Genomic DNA, 19,024 nt, shown 5'->3' on the forward strand with positions numbered 1-19,024 from the left:
AATCTCGCTCGATAGAACGCCTAAGAAAATTTTCGTAATCATCGCGGCACCAGCGCAATCACACTCGCACGCGATCCCAAGATCGACAGCTGGATTTCTGTAATCGGAGAAGCAATATTGGAGAACCGGCCAATATGGCGAAAGGATTGAGAAGAAAAAATGGAGTCGCGGGAAGGACTGTGGATGGTCGCTTTGAGCTGTCTGATCGCAGGATAGACAAATAAACGGTCTAAGTGGTTAGCATCAGAGAGGGATAGGGAAAGGGAAAGAGAGAAAGAGATAGGTCCCTCGAATTATAATACCGGATCCTCGCGTTGGTGCGAGAGAGGGTTCGCGCGGCGAGGGCGCGACCCGGGCGACAGGCTTGGAATGGATTGTTATTGGTCGAGGATTTAACCCTCTAACCCCCACCACGGCCACGGTATGCCGCACGTATGATATGCTAACGAGCACATCAGCGGTGCGCACATCGAGGGACGGAGACACCCCTGCGTAGGGGTTGCTGCCTGGCTGCTCCTTGTCATACGGGAGGGAGGGGGAGAGAGAGAGAGAGGGGGGGGGGCTGACCGTTCGCGTCACCGGCGCGTATAGGTATCCGAAAATCCAATCCCTTGATGCATTAATGCCCGTGGAAGCCCTATAGCGAATGATTTCTCCTAGGCTCGCCAGCGTCATCCGCGTGTTTCTCTATCTCTGTCTCTCTTTTTCTTCGTCAACGATACCGATTGCATGTTTTCGAAAGTGTTGGGTTTCGATACTCAATTTCTATGGTCTCCCATAGTATGTCTCCCATTGTCATTACGCGCGTCTATTACATTTGAATATCGCCAGTAATGTTTTACAATACTCGATTAATGATTTTTCAAGATATTTTAAAAGTTATTACATTTTTTTTATTATGCGCATTATTAATTTAGTATACTCTTTGTGCTTTTTAATTTTTAATGGCCATTCATTGATTTGAATTCATCAAATATTAAAGATTATTCATCAATCCTCTCTCTGTAAAATACTAAACAGAACTTTTATAATATATAAACAGATTAATAGACAATAGATAAATAGATTAATAGACAATAATAGAAAGCTCTTGTCCATCATAAATGACATGGATGATAGAAATGTAATTTTTTAATAAGTGAATATATTTTTTTCTGGGTACAGCTCAGAATCGATTATGTCAGAAATGTCTCGAACATTTTTCCACAAACCTTTCAGATAGATTTGCTGATACGCAGACGAGTCTCCTGAAACTTTTCCCTTAACTGGTAACAAGCGTTTAAAGAGCAACGCGCACGAGTATCCGATGACTGCATTAAAAAACTTAATTTTCAAAGTGAAGTCGGCGTTTTTATAGATTTCCTTAAAATAGTTTCGACGGCTTCCAATTAGGTGCTCCAATAGGGCCAACGGTACTCGACCATATCGATAATTGGCCTCCGTCGACTTAACGCTCCGACAAAAACTTTTGATTCGTTAAAGAAGATCAACGGATAGAGACTTGTTCAACGAGAGCCAGTGCGATAAAACGCCCGACGTAAACTGACGTGTGCTCTGCTGGTGTCCGAAAAAATTCAGAGAGAATCGTGGTGACACAAAGCGACGCGTCTCGTTCGTTTTGCGTATAGCATAGAAAAACCCCGGCGTGAACCATCTGACAAATTTTCAGTTTTTCTACGGTATGGATAAAAAAAAAGGGCTCTGTACATGGTTTATGTAAATTTCTAATGTATAATTCAGCGATAAAACTTATACGAATATACCGAGTATTGAGAAATCGTAGAATATTTCCACAAATATTTTAACGAATCTGAAATTGTTTATTGCTCCTATCGTAGAATTTACAAAATACACAATTTATTTAGATTAAAATATTATTGTTTATAATTCTGAAGCTTTATTGATTAAATTTTTTTTTTTTTAGAGAAAGATTTTTCTTTTTTTATAACTATGAATTAATAATTTTTATATAATTATTAAAAGCTAATAAAATTGCGTTATTGTTATTAAGGAAATGTTTAAATAAATAAAATTTTAAATAAAATTGATTAAAATATTCGATATATTATGATTGCATATGTATTTAAGATATTTTTTGTGTAAAAAATTAGATATATATGAATTATCATCTTAAAATTTAATATAAACAATTATAAAAATATAGGTAAATATAAAAATAAAATCAATCTAATATAACAAAAAGTAAAAGCCATTTATTTTGAAACCACAAATTTTAATTTCCGAAATATCATTAAAATCAATAGCGCTTCAGTTTTTATATTTCTTATTGAAGTAACGTACTCAAAACTGCATTTACATTCCCTTAAAACAAATCATACAATATTACAACAAAATTTCCAAAGTTGTCCGCGAAACATACTGACATTCGAATCAATGAATAGTCGAAATGAAAGAGCCACCTGGTTTTTTTTTTTCTCGTTTGTCTCGCGCACATTCGATTCGAGCTGTGCAACGAATCGCGCTTCGTTTGCTGCTACGACCGAAAAAGAAAGAGAGAATAAAAGAGAGAGAAAGAGACTGTTTTCGCAAGCGAAACACGAGCGAGATCCCGCGGGCCGGAGAGAGGGAGGGGAAAAAATCGAGATGCTAATCTCCCATCGCGCCGATGGGGGCAACTATGTGCTAATGCGATCCCGTTTAGCCAAGTCACCCGGAAAACGGGACACCCGCCCTGATCTCCGTACAAGGAATGTGTCCCGTCTCTCTCTCTCCCCCCCCCCTCTCATCTTGCAACCCCCTGTCTCACACGGTGAGTATGCTATGCGCTACGCTATATATATGTATATACATGTATTCACTTCTCACATACGAGCGCAGCGTGATCCGGTAGAGCCGATCATAACGTAACGGCATTGCCGATGACAAAACACCGATGCACATCGCACATCGGTGGAACACCGATGAGGGGAAGTCCCCCATTAGCCGCTCATCAGCCTCCAGGCGTTGTCGCTGTTGCGGCGGCGGCGGCGGCGGCGGCGGCGGCGGCGGCGGCTACAACACGTCTCTCCACGTCATTTTGTGTGTGCGTGTATGTGTATGCGACGCCGATTGTCATTATTTTGCGATATCCGCTTCCCGAACTCCCCGCATAGCGTTCGCGGTGCGACCGAGCGGAAACATTTGGACATATTGGAATACGAGCATTGTGTCAATATACGGTCTGTTCTCTCCTCTCTCTTTCTCTCCATCTCCTCTGTTCGCGTCTCTCGCGTCCTCCATCTCGTTTCGTGTGTCTCTTTTTTTTTTTTTTTAATGCGCGTATTACGGGTTGGGCAGCGTTACGATCGATGGAATCATTCCCACAGTTCTCGGACGTACCGCGCCTTCCGGTGATGGGTGATTATGGACCTCGAGCGGAAAATGAAACATTTTCATTGTTCTCCTAGAAACGGGAATACTGATTTTTGTACAAAATAGCTTCCGAAAAAAAAAAAAAAAAATCTTTATTGTTGCGTAATTTTATTCCGGTAATCGAGTGAACTATATCAGGTTTCTTCTATACTTCCCAGTTATTGTATTACTGGATTGTAGCTTTTCCATTTATATAATTTTATATATATTCAAATAAAATATATACAAGAAACTATTTATATTTTTTACGGAATCATATAAGTATACTTATGAGAAGATATAATAATAGGATAATTATTTTTGCCATTTTGAAAATGTCATGTCTTTCTATCATGAAAAATAATATTTCGTGCATAAAAATATTCGATATCGGCGAAGTGACTTTAATTAACTTATTACTTCATTAATCTTTTTTAATTTCATACTTTCACATAATTCTATTCTTGGTTTTTGATTATCATCTCGGCTGCAATATTGCCTCGCCCTTTGCACTGCGGCACTTCTGTATTAATTTTTTTTTTTTTTTTAAACACCGTTGTGCGTTGACATCCGGAATTTCTCGTCGCACCTTCAATAAAGTTATTATTGTTATCATAGCGGCGGAGGGAGGGAGATTCCTCTCATTGATGTCGTCGACGCGACAGCGCGGCGCGTGCCACCGGTGGCGATTAAGTTCTCACGAGCACCCAAGGAGATACATATAGCGGCTGTACATAATGGGCACATGGTGTGTACATGGAAGAAGTGACGAGAGGAGGCGTCGGTTGGCAATAAGCCCGCGGGGCCGCTTGGGTTTCGGTTCGGTGCTGGTTGTTAAGTAAATAGGGTGGTATTCCTCTCGCGCGCATTTCTGGGTACGCGTCGCCCGCCGACGATAGCGATGACGGCTGATAACCCTTTCGCTCCCGCGCGCGCCAAATAATATGACCCTCTTAAACGACGGCTTTTGATGTGTCGTCGCTTCGACGCACATTTTGCGAATCGTACGACAGTCTGCGCGGCCAATTTCAGGCCTTCGCTCCACTCCATCCACACACACTCCGGGTGTGCGTGTCGTTGTACGCCACCCTCTCTCTTTCTCTTTCTCTCTCGTTACTTATATCCCCGGAGGTGGACTCACTCAACCTTCCCGGGACCCGAATTAATCCAACTGGCGGACGTCATAATCATCATCCCTCCTTTTCACGCCATTTCGTGCCTTTCATGATACTCTGACGAAATCCTATCAACCGTGTCCTTAATCGTTTCTTCGCTCAAAGATTCTACTATATGTATCAATTTTTCTAAAAATATTCAGAAAATTGCGCTGCAAGTTTTCATCATATCTTGGATATATTATGATTATAATATGATTATAATTAATGATATACGTATATTGTCGTGATATATTCATAAATAATTGATTAATAGACGTATTTTAGTTTTGACACATGTAATTTTTTATTGATTTTTCTTTTATTTTTTAAAAATATATATCTAATAAAGGTTTCAAAAAAAAAATAAGATCGGCACGAAATAATTTGAGAAAGAATGTCAAAGTTTCATAAATATAAATTAATATAATTTATCTAATACAGCTTGGCGTTTTTTTTTTAACTATTCAAACATTGAAAGTGCTATTTTCTGTACATTCAGAACTTAATTTGGCAATGATTCAATTGGACGTCTTGCCCTTGCAGCGTACGCCAATGAACGATGTACCAAATTGGTTCCTCCATCCGTTTGTATAGTTTAACGCGAAATATTGTGTAATATATAAAATATATTAAAAATTACAAGTGATTAAATGTCATTCAATCACAAATATAAATATCAGATTTTCCTCAACTACTGAACGATTTTTGAATAATAGTTACGAATCTCATTGGAGCAGGAAAAAGAGGAGGGGCATTGCGTTTAACAAAAAAAAGAATGGTGAACTAGTACCGCGAATTCTTAGCTCTTTTATAATCCCAGGCATATCAACTTACACGCGACATTATAGTAATGTCATAGTCGGTAGATTTAACCGAGATAATAACGCATTTGTAAGCATACAAATCATATGAATAAATCCAATCTTAGGATCTTTTTAAAATTATTATTATTATTATTATTTCTTAAAAAATATGTACGTTCTCGATTGTTTGTTCTATTATTACTAAAAAGATTAAATATGTAATGCCTTCCACAATCGATTCTATTTGTAATAAAAAAAAATCTAAACAAGTTAACAAACAAACAAAAATAACGTTAATTTATAGCATCAAATATTATACGTAGTATATTAAATGGAGAGATATATTCTTACAAATTTATATACACATTCCTCTTTACTTTAATGAGATGAAAGGCTATAAAATTAAGTTGTTGCGAAGATTATTTAAACTCTTCTCCGATAGAAGCTTCTCATATATATATATATACACATTGTAAAAAGCATCGTCAAATTATAGTCGTAGATTTAACTTACGATATTTACGAGAATAGTTGTGTTTCACGGGCTATTCAAGCTTCGATCCGAGAATGCTATTTCTCGTTACGTACGCGCGCGCAGAGTTTTTGGAATTTGCAACATCGTGCACGATAATTCTTGTCCCTGTTCGAAGTATATTTTATTACGGCAACATTCGCTTCGGAAGGATTCGAGATGTTATGTGATATATGGCAATTAAAATACAAGAATATTTTGCATGACGTAACTTATCCGTAGTGTGATTCGAGTGCGCCCGACCACACAGATCTAAAGATACTATGTCTTGAGGTAGGTTAGGTAATGTTAAGGCTGTAGGCGAAGGAGCAGCAGGTTTTATAATTTATGGCAACATTATGCATATTCTGCGCATGTTTATTCATATCTACAATATTTACCTGTATATATAAAATATTTACAATATTTATCTTTTTCTCTCATTACCGTAATATAATAGTTATATTAAATTCAATACGCATGCTAGTGATGTCGTTATATTAACGTGCTGATGAAAGGAATAATTTATTGAATAATATTTACGTATAAAAAAATGATTACTGTTTAGTTTATAAATCAGTGTGATCGCACTAATCGTCACAACTTTTACCTGAATAAATAATCTTTTCAATAAAGTCTTATCCATCACGTTACAAAATGGATCACGTTTATATTTCCTTTGAAAGAAAAATATTTTCCAATAACTATGCGTCTTCGCGCAAAAGTAAAGATATATCGAAAGAAAAAAAAGATACACGATCATTAAAAAAAAAAAAAATGAAAAATATTCAGTTCGTAATAAGGCTCTCAGTTCTAATGCATGAGCAAACTCGAGACAATTCTTGGCTAATTGGCCAAAACGAGCTAAGCAGAGACGAAATCGGCGGTGTAATCTATCGGCTAAACTGGCGAGGTGACGATATTAATAAGCAGGTGATGAAAATCGCGCCGAAAAAATTGACGCGCGAAAGCGCGACGACGTGGAGCGTCGGGACGCAAAAACGCGAATGCCGGCATATATAAGCGATTCGTCTAAAATATTGGTCAAATTCTTGGACACTTCCCCGATCGTCTAATCTCGATATATTTCACCATGAAGGTGATTTCTTTTTGCTCGCTCGGAGGACCGACCCGAATGCAATCGAGAATATATTCTTCTATTCATGCGCATCGGATAAATTTTTCATTTCTCGCTCATAAATTTTAATGCATTTGAATAATTTATTAAAAAGGGAAGAATATATATTGTTCGATTCTTGTGGAAAATAAAAAGAATTAAATATGATCGTATCTGATTATAATTAATTTGTTAATATTCTTTTTTATTTTAGTAGATATTTAGATTAGTAGACAAAAAATATATTTTAATTAATTAAAATTTTATAATTCTCAATCAATTTGTAGGATAATGTACAACACACACACACACACACACACACACACACACACACACACACACACACACACAATTTATAATTAATAAATAAACAGTCACAAGGAGATCGTGTGTGAATTTTTTCACGATCGGTAGTGTCCGAATTTCTTCGATGTCTTTCTTTCAAGTTCGACATGTCTTTAATTTCTCTGCCCATAATTTTTAATTAGAAACCGCGAATTATATTTGATGCGCATTAAACTTTTATAAATTCAGCAGAATCGATTGAAATGTGCCCGATCGCACGACTTTTTACAAGGATAATCAAGTTTGGGTATCAATAATTCACGCCTTGTTATCATACATTACGCGCCATCTATTTATCATGTCGGCGAGCGTGATATACTTCGCGCATAGATCTCGCGTAAGAACAAATATTTACGCGACGATTACGGACATACATTAATTCGATTTGCGCGAGTTATTATGTAACGTCACGTCGAAATTATTCCTTCCGTCCATAAGTTCAAGGCGACGTGTCTCACCTGCGTCGTTTAAAATTTCCTCCGTCCAACTCGTCGTATTTTATGAATAATTCACGTCACCCGGGCGTATAATTCTTAATAACCAGCCGTCGTTCGTTGTCCTTGGAAATTTTGTGACACGGATCGATGTGGCGATCGATATACGCTCGTCGCCCAATCGATTCGGTCACACTGTGCAACAATTCAACAGAAAATGACGAAATAATTATTATATCGCGATTTATAGCCGTTTTCGAATCATCCGAGTTGTTTTGAGTCATAAATTTAGCTACTGCGTAATACTATATGCTAAATCTCACTTAAATTGCCCATTTAGATGCATTTAAGGACGCCTAATCATATCCAAATAATATTCGTTTTTACTAATATAATAATTTTATTAATATATAATAACGTAGTAGTAAATATAACGATACTATCTGTATGAGTAATAAAGCACAAATTTAAAACGTATGATAAATATTTGTCGTACATGGCCCAACGTTACGTGAGATATCCGTTAGCTTGGCAGTTACGAGATCGTTAATTCGATCTCGATCGCGCCAAAGTCCAAGAAAGTAAGGATTTCTCGAAAGTCCGCGTCCTCGTCGACAACGCTCGTCTAATGGCGAGAAACGACAGATACCATCCCGATCAATTTGTTAGCTAAAATCTACCTGTCCATCTAAAGTTCTCGAACACAGACTGACGGTTCGTATCAACGCGAGGAGAACGCGAAAGGAGAGTCCGGGGAAGAGCAAGAAAGCGAGTGAAAAAAGGGGGGGGGTTGGAAGGGAGGGAGTGGGGGATAACCGCGAGGAAGGAAGGCGAGCATCGGAATCTTTTTGAGGAATTACGGTTACGACGCGCTGGTCATCTCTCTGATCTCTCTTCGGATCTCAGGTGCCGTATTGCACCAAACCGAGAAGAACGACGATGTCCCGATAGAAAGAAGAAAGAATCCGATAGAAAAGAGATAGAGAAAGCTTGAGGATGGAGGATACCGGATCGAAACGAGGAGGTGGGGAGAAAAGAAGAGAGAGAGAGAGAGAGAGACGAATATATCGGTGGTAGAATTTACGCAACGGTCGGTACTCTTTGACGCCAACGTGTAATCGTCGCCCGACATCGTCAGCGGCAGGAGCAAAAAGGGGGAAAAGAGGGACGGAATATGACCCGTCATAGGGGATCGCGCGCATTAAGCCGCCTTCGCGGCTCGCCACTCGATAATTGGCCTCGACCTTCGCCTCTTCCGCGAAGGAATGCTCACCCAGGTTTTGCGCGAAGGACGCGCAAAAGAAGCGCCCTCCGCGCTCCGAGCGAAGCGGACCGGATCGCGTCGTGCCGAGACACCGGTGGCGGCGGCGTCGCCGGGAAACGAGAACGGCGACCCACGACGTACCATGGCCGTGACATAACGCGACGGAAGAAACGAAATGACGGAACGCGATGTCAGACATCGATATAAATAATATCGCGGATAATTGTTCAGCGCGAGAGTAGCATGCAAGGTGCCGCTATTTACTGCCGCATGAAATTCGAATTGCGAGCTCGCGCATTTTATCATCCACAAAGCATTATACGTTCCATAGGACTGTAAGACAAATTTGGCCTGACAAAATTTTTCCGTCGATCAATATTCCGCATTGTATATTTGATATATACTTTGCTGCGGATTGGATTCCTTTTTTATATACTTTATTGTTATATGTTATATTAGGTGTATAGATTAATATCTCGCATATATATTTTGATAAGATTTTTGGAATATAATACTGAGATCGTATCGCTTCATGATAATGAAAATAATTTGCATATTGGAACGCTTTTTTTCTTACATTTTTTTCTCGCCTTTTTCATCGTGTCTCCTCCGCTTCGTCCGCGAATAAGAAGACATTTCGAACGTCCAGTGTCGGGTTAACTCGCGATCAATTTTTCAGGTACACTCCGGTCATTCGCTTCTCGAGATTCTGCGGAGAGAACGAGCATCGGCATTGTCTCTCTCGTGGACGCTCCTCCTCTTCTCTCTTTTTTTTTTCCCCTTTCTACCGATCGTCGGCGACAGAAGAAGGCGAGGAGAGCGAAAAAAGAAAAGAGGAGCCCGGCTCCGAATGCACGCGCGTGCATGTGGGATCGTGTGTGCGTGAGAAACACGCGCACACGTACACTAAGATGTCTAATAGATTGGGGTTGGCAGACGGGACAGTCGGCAGACACCCACGCGTTTCCCCGCATCCACGCGATGTCGACCAAAAATATTCACGCACGACAAAGGGCAAGAAACCGGTAAGTCAGCAACTATACTTTTTCCCAGATTCTTCCCTCTTTCACCTCCTTGCTTCTTTCAACGGCTTTAATTTTTTTAGGATTCTGTCTCACTTTATGGATACACGCGCGTCGTCGCAGCAGTCAAGAATTTGCTATATCGAAAAAAATAAACCGTTTAGTTTTTATCCAGAGGTTCTCCATTCTTCTCTATTTTTTTCTTCTTCTCTTTTGTTCCTCGTTTTAGAGTGGAAGTAGCTACCGTGTTTCGAGATGTTCGAGTTTCAATTCATATCTGACGTTTAAGCGATATGATGTGAGCTACTTGTTAGAGTTGTGTGTGCCAAAACTACTTAATCATACCGATATACGCAAATAGTAGAGATGAAGAAGAGAACGACAGTGATTCAACTCGACGACAGTGAGGATAATTTTATTAGAATGGGATGTGTGTTTCTCTGTAACCATATTATTTTGTCATACGTCTCCCCATCTTCTCTTTCTTGCTCCAATTACTTTGTTATTTTCTAAAGGAAACCTTGAGTTTCGTTGTGCACGGCAAATTCGCAAAAATATATTCCTCAATGTGAAGAATGTAAGAAATAAAAAATTTTATTTTAAATTACACGTCATTTTTATTCCATTTCTCGACGCAATATATTCCAACACTTTTCACGTGGTACGTCTAATTTTTTTCGATATATAATCGAGACACTCGTCGGCTTTCGAATGATATTTTTAAAGTAATGAGGAATGTAGCGGCCGAAATCGTTGATTAGTATCGGAATTTCGGTAGGTGCGACAAAAATTCACGCGCTTCTACGCCGTCATACGTCTTCCGTCATTAACATTGTTTTCAAATCGTGCGTTTAAATAAATGTGTCCGAGGCCGCGCAATTCCACGCATACACGGGATACCGATGGAAAATAATCATAGAGGAAACCGAAGAGACAAGGTAATTCATTATAAATCATTACGCATCGCTTTTTTGATTATCTTTCCTCGATTCTCCATAATTTTACCATGTTATGCGAGAAATGGGGCCAACAATAGATAATTATTATTTATTGAACCGCGCGAATAAATGTCCAGATCACATAATGCAAAAATAAATATTTACAAGCTATATTTGACATGCATGCGACAATTTATGACATATGTGTTGTCGAATCGACAATGTAAGACTTTTTCCATCGAACATTGAATGAGTGACATTTATTTGTAAACTTTGATACACATATTATAATTCATTTATGTGTGTTATCAGCTTGAGGATAAGTTAATGAAAGCAGCGAGCGATTAATAATAAGCAAAACTGTTAAGGCATGATAACCATGTGTCTCCTTGTACTGATACATTGTGTAACATAGTAGATATTCGCGTCTAAATATTCATACGCAACAAACGGTCAGGCGATAACGCAACGAACTTTTATTTCTTCATATATTCTTCTTGTGTCTTTAGTGTTTTTATGGCATTTATATATTTTTTGCTCGTTTCGCAATCGCGCTATCTCTCAATGCTCCGGTCTAATATAATTTTTAATCTACAATTTCGAATCTCTTTCATCGTTTTATGATATTCAGTTTATAACAATAAATTATCCGAAATATAGCAATAATCATACTCACGCATATATTATTGACAATTCAAGTTTCTGTATCGCTTAAAATGTAAAAAACGTTTTTGCCGCGCACAATTTTAAATATTTAAACATATCTATATTTATTTGCACACGATAATGCATACAAATATGTCCTCATTGTAAAGTCATCTGCATACTATGTTAAAAATAATATGCATGTTAAACAGCGCGGCAATAAATACTCAAATAATATATAAGTCTATCATATTTCAATAAATCAATTTTTTTATGTAAAAAAAGAAAAAAAAACCGATTCAATCCTTGTATAAACTATCCATTCATCCTCGCAATCGAGAAAGTACAATGGCGAATTATGTTAACCGACAAAGTATTCCTGCAACATGTGAGATAATTAACCGACGGCGGAGGACGTTCCTAAGAGAGAGAGAGAGACTCGCTCTAGCCGTAATTTGTCAAATCTATACGCGGATCACGAGACGAAGAGTCGCGTACTTCACAGCGCGAATAATATTCTCATTTCACGTTCGCGTGACAAACTACAAGTGGCTGCTGCCCCGAAGACGATAAATCCACGTGGCAAACCGAGCGCGGCGGGAGAACGGCCGACCGTTTCATTAGTATCTCATTGAACGTTTTAGAAGGATGATCCGCGCATATCAAATAATCGAGATGAGTTCGCGTCGCTTTTCGGACGGCGCTCATAAAATCGACGCCTCGCGCGAGTTCCGCGAGTTTAAAGCTTCGGTGGAAGAAATCGGGAGGAGGAGGAGGAGGAGGAGGAGGGGGAGGGGGGGAAAGAAGACAGACCACTCTGACATAATGATGCCGGCTCGAGGAGCAACGCGCGCGCGGTCGCATATTAGGATCTATTAATATGCAGCCGGTGCAAGTCTCGGATGGTTCTTAGTTACTTGTCACACATTAGCCGCCGTCCGACGCGGCAGACAACTTCCCGTCCCCGACGACGGACACACACGACGGGGCTTCTCTCTATTCGTCTGTCAACGATCTCCTTCACGTCAGCATATTCCACCACTGTTCACCGATCACTTGAAGAAGAGAACGGCCTTCAAAATTCTCTACTCGCTCGCTCTTCGACGAACGAACGAATTATACGATGTATCTACAGAAATCAGCGGAAGTGTGACAGGCGTCGCCCGGGCAAATATGTACTTGCGATTTTGATACATCGGCGGATGATGTATAATCCTATCTGTTCAGTGCGAGTCTTGGCACTATTCCAGTATCCTTAAGCTTCGCCCAATTCTCAAAAGATTGTAAGTTACGACCGAAAATATCCTCGCCTTTTCTACGCGATACGTTACTATGTCATAAAATAATATTTCTAATAAAATCCAATTTTTTTTTTTACTTACACAAAAAGATATTGTCATACTTTGTCGTTCCATATCGCAATGATAATTAATAACAATTTTAAATTGTTATTAATCGCTATCTTGACAGTGTTGTTAAATAAAAATTGAACGTTCTTTGTATCATTTTATTGAAATAAAAATTACGCACGAATAACTATGTATTACACATCTGATTCTGTCTTTTTTGAATTTTGAATTTTTGAATTTTTATTTTTATTTTTTGAGATGCGAGAATTTACATTTAGTTTTGTGTTGAATTTTTATTTTTATTCGCCAAAAATTTCCAGAACTATGTTTGTTCGGTTATCGATAACGGAATTAAAAACAAATTTTTAGCGAAATTAATCTGTACGAATATTTTTACACAGTCGTTATAATTTTGTTTCAATATATTAATCGCTTTATCTCCATCTATAATACAACGGTCTCTTGATACGGCGACTCGTCGCTCATATTTTCGTGGTATGTATAACATTAAGATAACAGCAAAAGAGAAATGTAAATTGATTTGTGAATACTGCGTTTCATACTTATGATTCATGGACATCTTCGTTATATCTCTTTGAGTGGAAAGATCGATCATAAGAAGCGCTAATTTCCTTGATCAGAAAATTTCTTATACTAGATTACGATACACAATAAGTATTGCCAGCTCTCAGTTGCCAAACGTCAAACATTGATTAATCGTAATTTTAGTTGCATTTAATTGATTTTGATACTACTACTTATTTATATATCCTTTTTTACGGGAAAATATAACAAATATTAAATTCAATTAATTTTGCATTGCTTGATTTATAATGAAAAAAATAACTGTGAGAGACGTTCTATTTGTTCTATTATAATAATACAAAAAAAAAATAATAACTTTTAACATAAAGAATGAAGAATCTTTTAATTGAGTTTTATCAAAATCGGAAGGAAAATATATCGCGAATGTTCTTTGTGAATTGTAAAATAAATTCTTATATCTGTTTGTCAAAGTTTCATTTCCTCAGATATGAAGTAGAAAAATTTAGATGATCGGTAAAGTTGACAGATGATGAATAGTTTTATAGCTTGTTTTCGACGTTTCCGTTTGATGTTCACATGTCATATGTATGTTTGTGTTAACAACTCAATTTATCATTGTACAATCTGGAATGTCATAAATGAGTATATACAAAAAACGTGCAAACGCGACAGAGGCTAGACATCTGATGAAGTATTTCGACGAGTCACGCTACACGAAGAATATCAGGATCAAATAATAATAATTATCGCATTGCATTTAGGCAAACTTTTGCTTCGCGTTTAGACTAATCGTTACCGCGGTAACCGCAGACATTTTCGATTTTGCTTCTGACTCAGCAAGAAACCTGGGCCTGTCACGTACACGCGCTCAGGAATGAGACGCGCTTTATGTTGTTTTCGAGATGTTCCAACTATTCGCGGAGAGAGTACAACTCACACAACGGTGGCAGCCGCGAGAACTTGCGATTGAAAAAGTTGGGCAAATTAAGAGCGTCCCGGCGGCGTTCGCCGGCGCCTCCTCTCTCCATCATTCGCGGAGGCGTCGCCGAAATTTCATTCCTCGCGCGATCGCCGATAGGATTTTCCTCTCCATCGTATCACGATGTGGAAAAATAACACGTGTGCCTCGCGTATCTGAAGAATATTTTCCGCGAAATGTTCCGCTCCTCCACGAAATATCCGTTTTTATATCGATGAGGCTAAGCGTGTTGGCATTAAACATTAGACGTGATCTCTCGCGAACGGTACACGTACGCGAAAAGTGTGCGAGTACACACATACGCGCGAATGTCAGGTACGTGGATTCAGTAAAACCAAGTAGTTTATAGTAACGAGTTCTTATCTCCCCGCGGTCGGACAAGTTCTGGTTATGTTTAATGGCAGAAGAGAGAGAGAGAGAGGGGGAGGAGGGGGCGTAAATGTATCCGATAAAGTATATATTCCTATAGATGGAAATCATCGTCTTAAATTTTCCACATTTGGCGATCGCGCGTGCGCGATACACAGAAGGAAATCCCGAGAAGATTACATTTTCGTGTAGTAATATCTTCATGCGTGTAAGCTTTTGTTTGTAAAGTGTCATGTAGAAATTAAAAATTTCCTTTTTCACATACCGATATTAAAATGTGACGGTTGCGTAAAAAATATATTGGGATTCTAATTTAAAAAAAAATATGTATATATATATACATATATATATATTTTGCGCTGCAATATTTGATATTTAAGACTGTAACAAGCGTATTCGTGTGTCAATTTTATTTTTTAAATCTTAATAGAGAGCTCGAAAATATTGTTGCGCAAGATTTCCTAGCTAGTGAATAAAAATTATCAAAGACAGATGTTCGAATTACAATCGAATTAAAAACGCCAACTTCGCGAAACTTATTTAATCGTCCTATGGAAAGCGCGACGAGAGAGGCTCACGGTCGAGATCGGGCAGCGAGATGGAAGGCGTTTTATCGGCCGTTTCTTAGGCCTGGCTTTGATGTTACGCCGAGACAGGTCCGTTTATCGAAGTGAATTCGCGAGAGCGGCAGGCGCGCGCTTCGGTCCGACGGAAAGTGCTCGTGAATCGAACTTCAATGCATTTAGCGAATCGGGTATATTACCGGGAGGGGAGGGAGAGGGATCCATCCGGATTAATCTCGCGTTTCGCATTTCATCTATCGCTCGTCTCGAAACATCAATTTACGGAACTCGCCGGCGTCTACGCGTCTATCCCACGAGTATCTTACTCGTCGATTTCGTCGCAAAATCGCCGATAAATAAAACGTCAGACGCGGCCGCCCTGTACCTCTCACGTAGTTTTCTCGCTTGTGCGTCGACGATATCGTAAGCCGTTACCGCACCTCCGCAATGCGCTTTCTTATCGCGTTATCGCGCCCCGAACTACCGAGATCGCGTAACTTGAGCTCGATACATTTCGCTCTAAACTCGTCGAAGGACGGTATAACTTGGTGGAAACGGCATTGTATGTTGTAAATGTAAACCTTTGACTCGCGACGTGATCTTTATGACCTCTAGAAATTCATTTCGTTGTACACATTGTGTATGTTGTTATCTCACTTTTATTTTATATATTCTATAAAAATTTAAGAAACTGTTGACTAATGTCAGTCATCAACTATATTTCATGTTTTTCTTTCTTTCTTTTTTTTTAAAGACGCTACACTTTTGTAGGAGAAGCGCAAGATTCTCGTTTGTTTATATTACGCTAAAATAAATATATATTTAATATACTTTAGTTTCTCTCTCAACTCAATGTTTCGCCAGTCATTATAGGAAATTTCCCCGGGATATAAAAACTTTTTTTCGCGAAATAAATCTTGTCGTAGAAAGGGATCCGATTTTGTCTATTATTTTCGGAAACAGTCACGTCTACGATCGCACCGTTTCCTTCGTCCCGTTCACCAATCTAATTTGAGAGCCAGTTGCGTGAACGCGCGAACCACGAGGCAACCGCGACGCGTGACATCTCGAACGAGAGAGGGACGGATAATCCCTGCCTTGTATCCGTGCTTATTCCGGGAAAGAATGAGGGAATCACTTACGGATTACGCTCGTGACAGTTCCAACGGGATTGATCAGCAGAGGCCCCTGGACAAGATCCTCCTCAAGATGGGCACGGCTCGGTCGGGCCTGCTTTCTCCGTGACATCCCTCCGATGCAGTTGAATCAGTTCACTCTCCTCGCACTTAGACGAAGAAGAAGCAGTCGCCGTCGGTCGGGATCGCGTCGATTAGAGCGATCGCCCTCGTGGATCCACCTTCTCCTCTTTTCCCTCGGGAAAGTGACGGAAAGTAAAGCGGACAACGTGGTCAGTCGAGACGTCGTCGACGGTACAACGGCGGTTGACGACGTCGCTGCAATGTCGAGAATATCGCGGCGCCCTGCATGTCTCTTCTTTTTCTCTCTCTCTCTCTCTCTTTCTCTATCTCTTAGTCCGAAGCCGAAAAAACGCAACGACCGCTGTCCGCGTTCTTCATCGGCGTTAACTACCTAGAGGAGCCGCACCCTCCCCGCGCGAAGCGGTTCACGCGTTTCTCGAAGCGTTCCATACGTGGATCGTCGCCAAAAGTGCGTTTCGCGCACTCGCCCGCCGGCCGGTGAGCGTGTCAACTCGGCCAGTAATCCATAGAGACTCGCTCCGGTATCCTAACCCATCCCCCACCCGCGACAGCGCGATCTCTTTATCTATGAAATCGTTCGAGATGGAAGCCGTCGTTTCCCGCGCACTAACGGAGAGAGATACCAACTTTTTCCGTCACTTTGAGTCTCGTCGACCGCTTCCTTTCGATGCGACTCGCACGTGGTTCACGAGTATCTTTCTCCTCTCTCTCTCTCTCTCTCTCTTTCTCCTTCTATACGTTTCCACTTGAAAAGTCGTAGACGTTCCGAGAACGAGCGTCGTTAACTTGTCACAGTTTGATAGAAATCAATGTTGTTGTCTCGCGGCTGTGCCTTGTCACAACTTGGACGAAACGAGTGTCGTAGTCGCTGTGACTGTCCTTTTTATCACAACTCTCGCGCACAAATCGTCATCGTTCACCACTGCACACCCGATACTCGCGACGCTATTTCGATTAACGCTCGACAATGTCGGTTCGTTTGACGACTCGCGACAGTATGGCGGCGAGAGAGACCGGTGGCACTCGCGGCTGCCCTCACGTCGCGACGCAGGTAAGTACACCCGTGTATGTGGACAACTTCAGTCTACCGCGATTTACAACGCGTAATATGACGGCGTGACGATGTGTCTGTCTGCCACGCACTGTTTGCCCGTATAACAATATACACGTGTGCGCCGTTTTTGTGTGTGCGTGTTATGTGCATGTACGTGTATGTGTGATGGACGCGTGAGTGTATGCGTATGTTACGTATACGGTGCGTGTGTTATGTGTGTGAGAGCGCGGACGGTGTGTACACGCGTGCGTGTTTATGGGTCTATATCTCGCGCGAAATCCGCAGCTCTGCGATACCTCGAGTCGGCCGGACGGCGGACGGACCAGCTCTGGGCCTGACGTCCAGACGCCCCTCTCCACCGTCTGCGAGACGCGACCGACGGTGGTAGGAGAAGAGATACTCCCTGCGCGCGCTTCCGCCCCCACCCGATCGCGCGCTCCGCGACCGACTGCGACCGACGCGACGCCGCGCGCTCTTGCCCTCCCCTCCTCTCTACCCTCTCACTCCCCCCCCGCCACTCTCCTCTACCGCGAACGCGGCCGCTCTCCCCAGTCTTCCTCCCCTCCCTTCCCCCGACGGCGCTTGCGCCAGACTCTCTCCACGCGCAACCTCCTTTGCGATGCGTTCCCTTCTCCGTTCTCCGTCCGTGCGCCACCGTCACCGTCGCTACCGCGCGGATATACGAAGAGAGATCCACCCTTGTAAACGAACGGCACAAGTCAAGATCTCCGCGCGTTATATCGTCGGACGGACGTCGGTCGCACGCATGCACTTTTCCGCGTGCATTCTTTCGAAAGACGGACGATCCTCTCACCCGCTGTTACTTTTACGAGCGTCTCCGGGACCTCGATTATCAGTTTCTACCTAAATGAGTAGAGAAAGGTAGAGAAAGGTAAGATATGGTTTTTCTCTTCTTTCTTTCTCTCTCTTTCTTTGTCATGCGCTTTAGGACCTTCGCTTTGTTCTTGGCGATTGTGATATGGCAACGACGATATGAGAACGTCATAAGAGACCGATTCAAAAAAAAAGAGAAAAAAAAAAGATTGCGCTCCGCGAAGGGTGATCGGATGAACTTCGAAAGGGGCGCGAGAGAAGGAATCCTTTCGCGTCGCTCCTCCGTCGTTCGCTTCCCCTCTTGCCTCGTGTCGCGCTCCTCTCATTCTCCTACCTGCCCGCGCGCGCGATCCGTCTTTCTCTCTGTCTTATTCCCCCTTCCGGCGGATGCTGGATATCCCCGCCACCTAGTGGCGCGGGAATGCGAGGCGTGGCCTGTCCCGGAGAAGCGGCCGCCTCCTTATGCATTATTATATAGCGAGAGCCACTCGTGTCTCTATGATTTTATATGCCGCGCGTTTCAG

The 19,024-nt window shown here is 41.1% G+C and overlaps 1 protein-coding gene across 3 annotated transcripts in view; it reads right to left on the minus strand.

The window, feature by feature from the left end:
• The window catches only part of LOC126858286 (homeotic protein spalt-major-like), a 66,936-nt gene extending 48,931 nt beyond the window's left edge, over nucleotides 1–18,005 (minus strand). For all 3 annotated transcript variants that reach the window (XM_050608500.1, XM_050608494.1, XM_050608509.1), the window contains exon 1: nucleotides 16,535–18,005. In XM_050608500.1, the coding sequence (XP_050464457.1) occupies nucleotides 16,535–16,640 (106 nt within the window). In that variant the 5' untranslated portion in view covers nucleotides 16,641–18,005. The remainder of the gene's footprint in view (nucleotides 1–16,534) is intronic.
• Nucleotides 18,006–19,024: the final 1,019 nt, after the last annotated feature.

The sequence above is a fragment of the Cataglyphis hispanica genome, chromosome 2 (genome assembly GCF_021464435.1).
Source record: "Cataglyphis hispanica isolate Lineage 1 chromosome 2, ULB_Chis1_1.0, whole genome shotgun sequence".
Classification (NCBI taxonomy): domain Eukaryota; kingdom Metazoa; phylum Arthropoda; class Insecta; order Hymenoptera; family Formicidae; genus Cataglyphis; species Cataglyphis hispanica.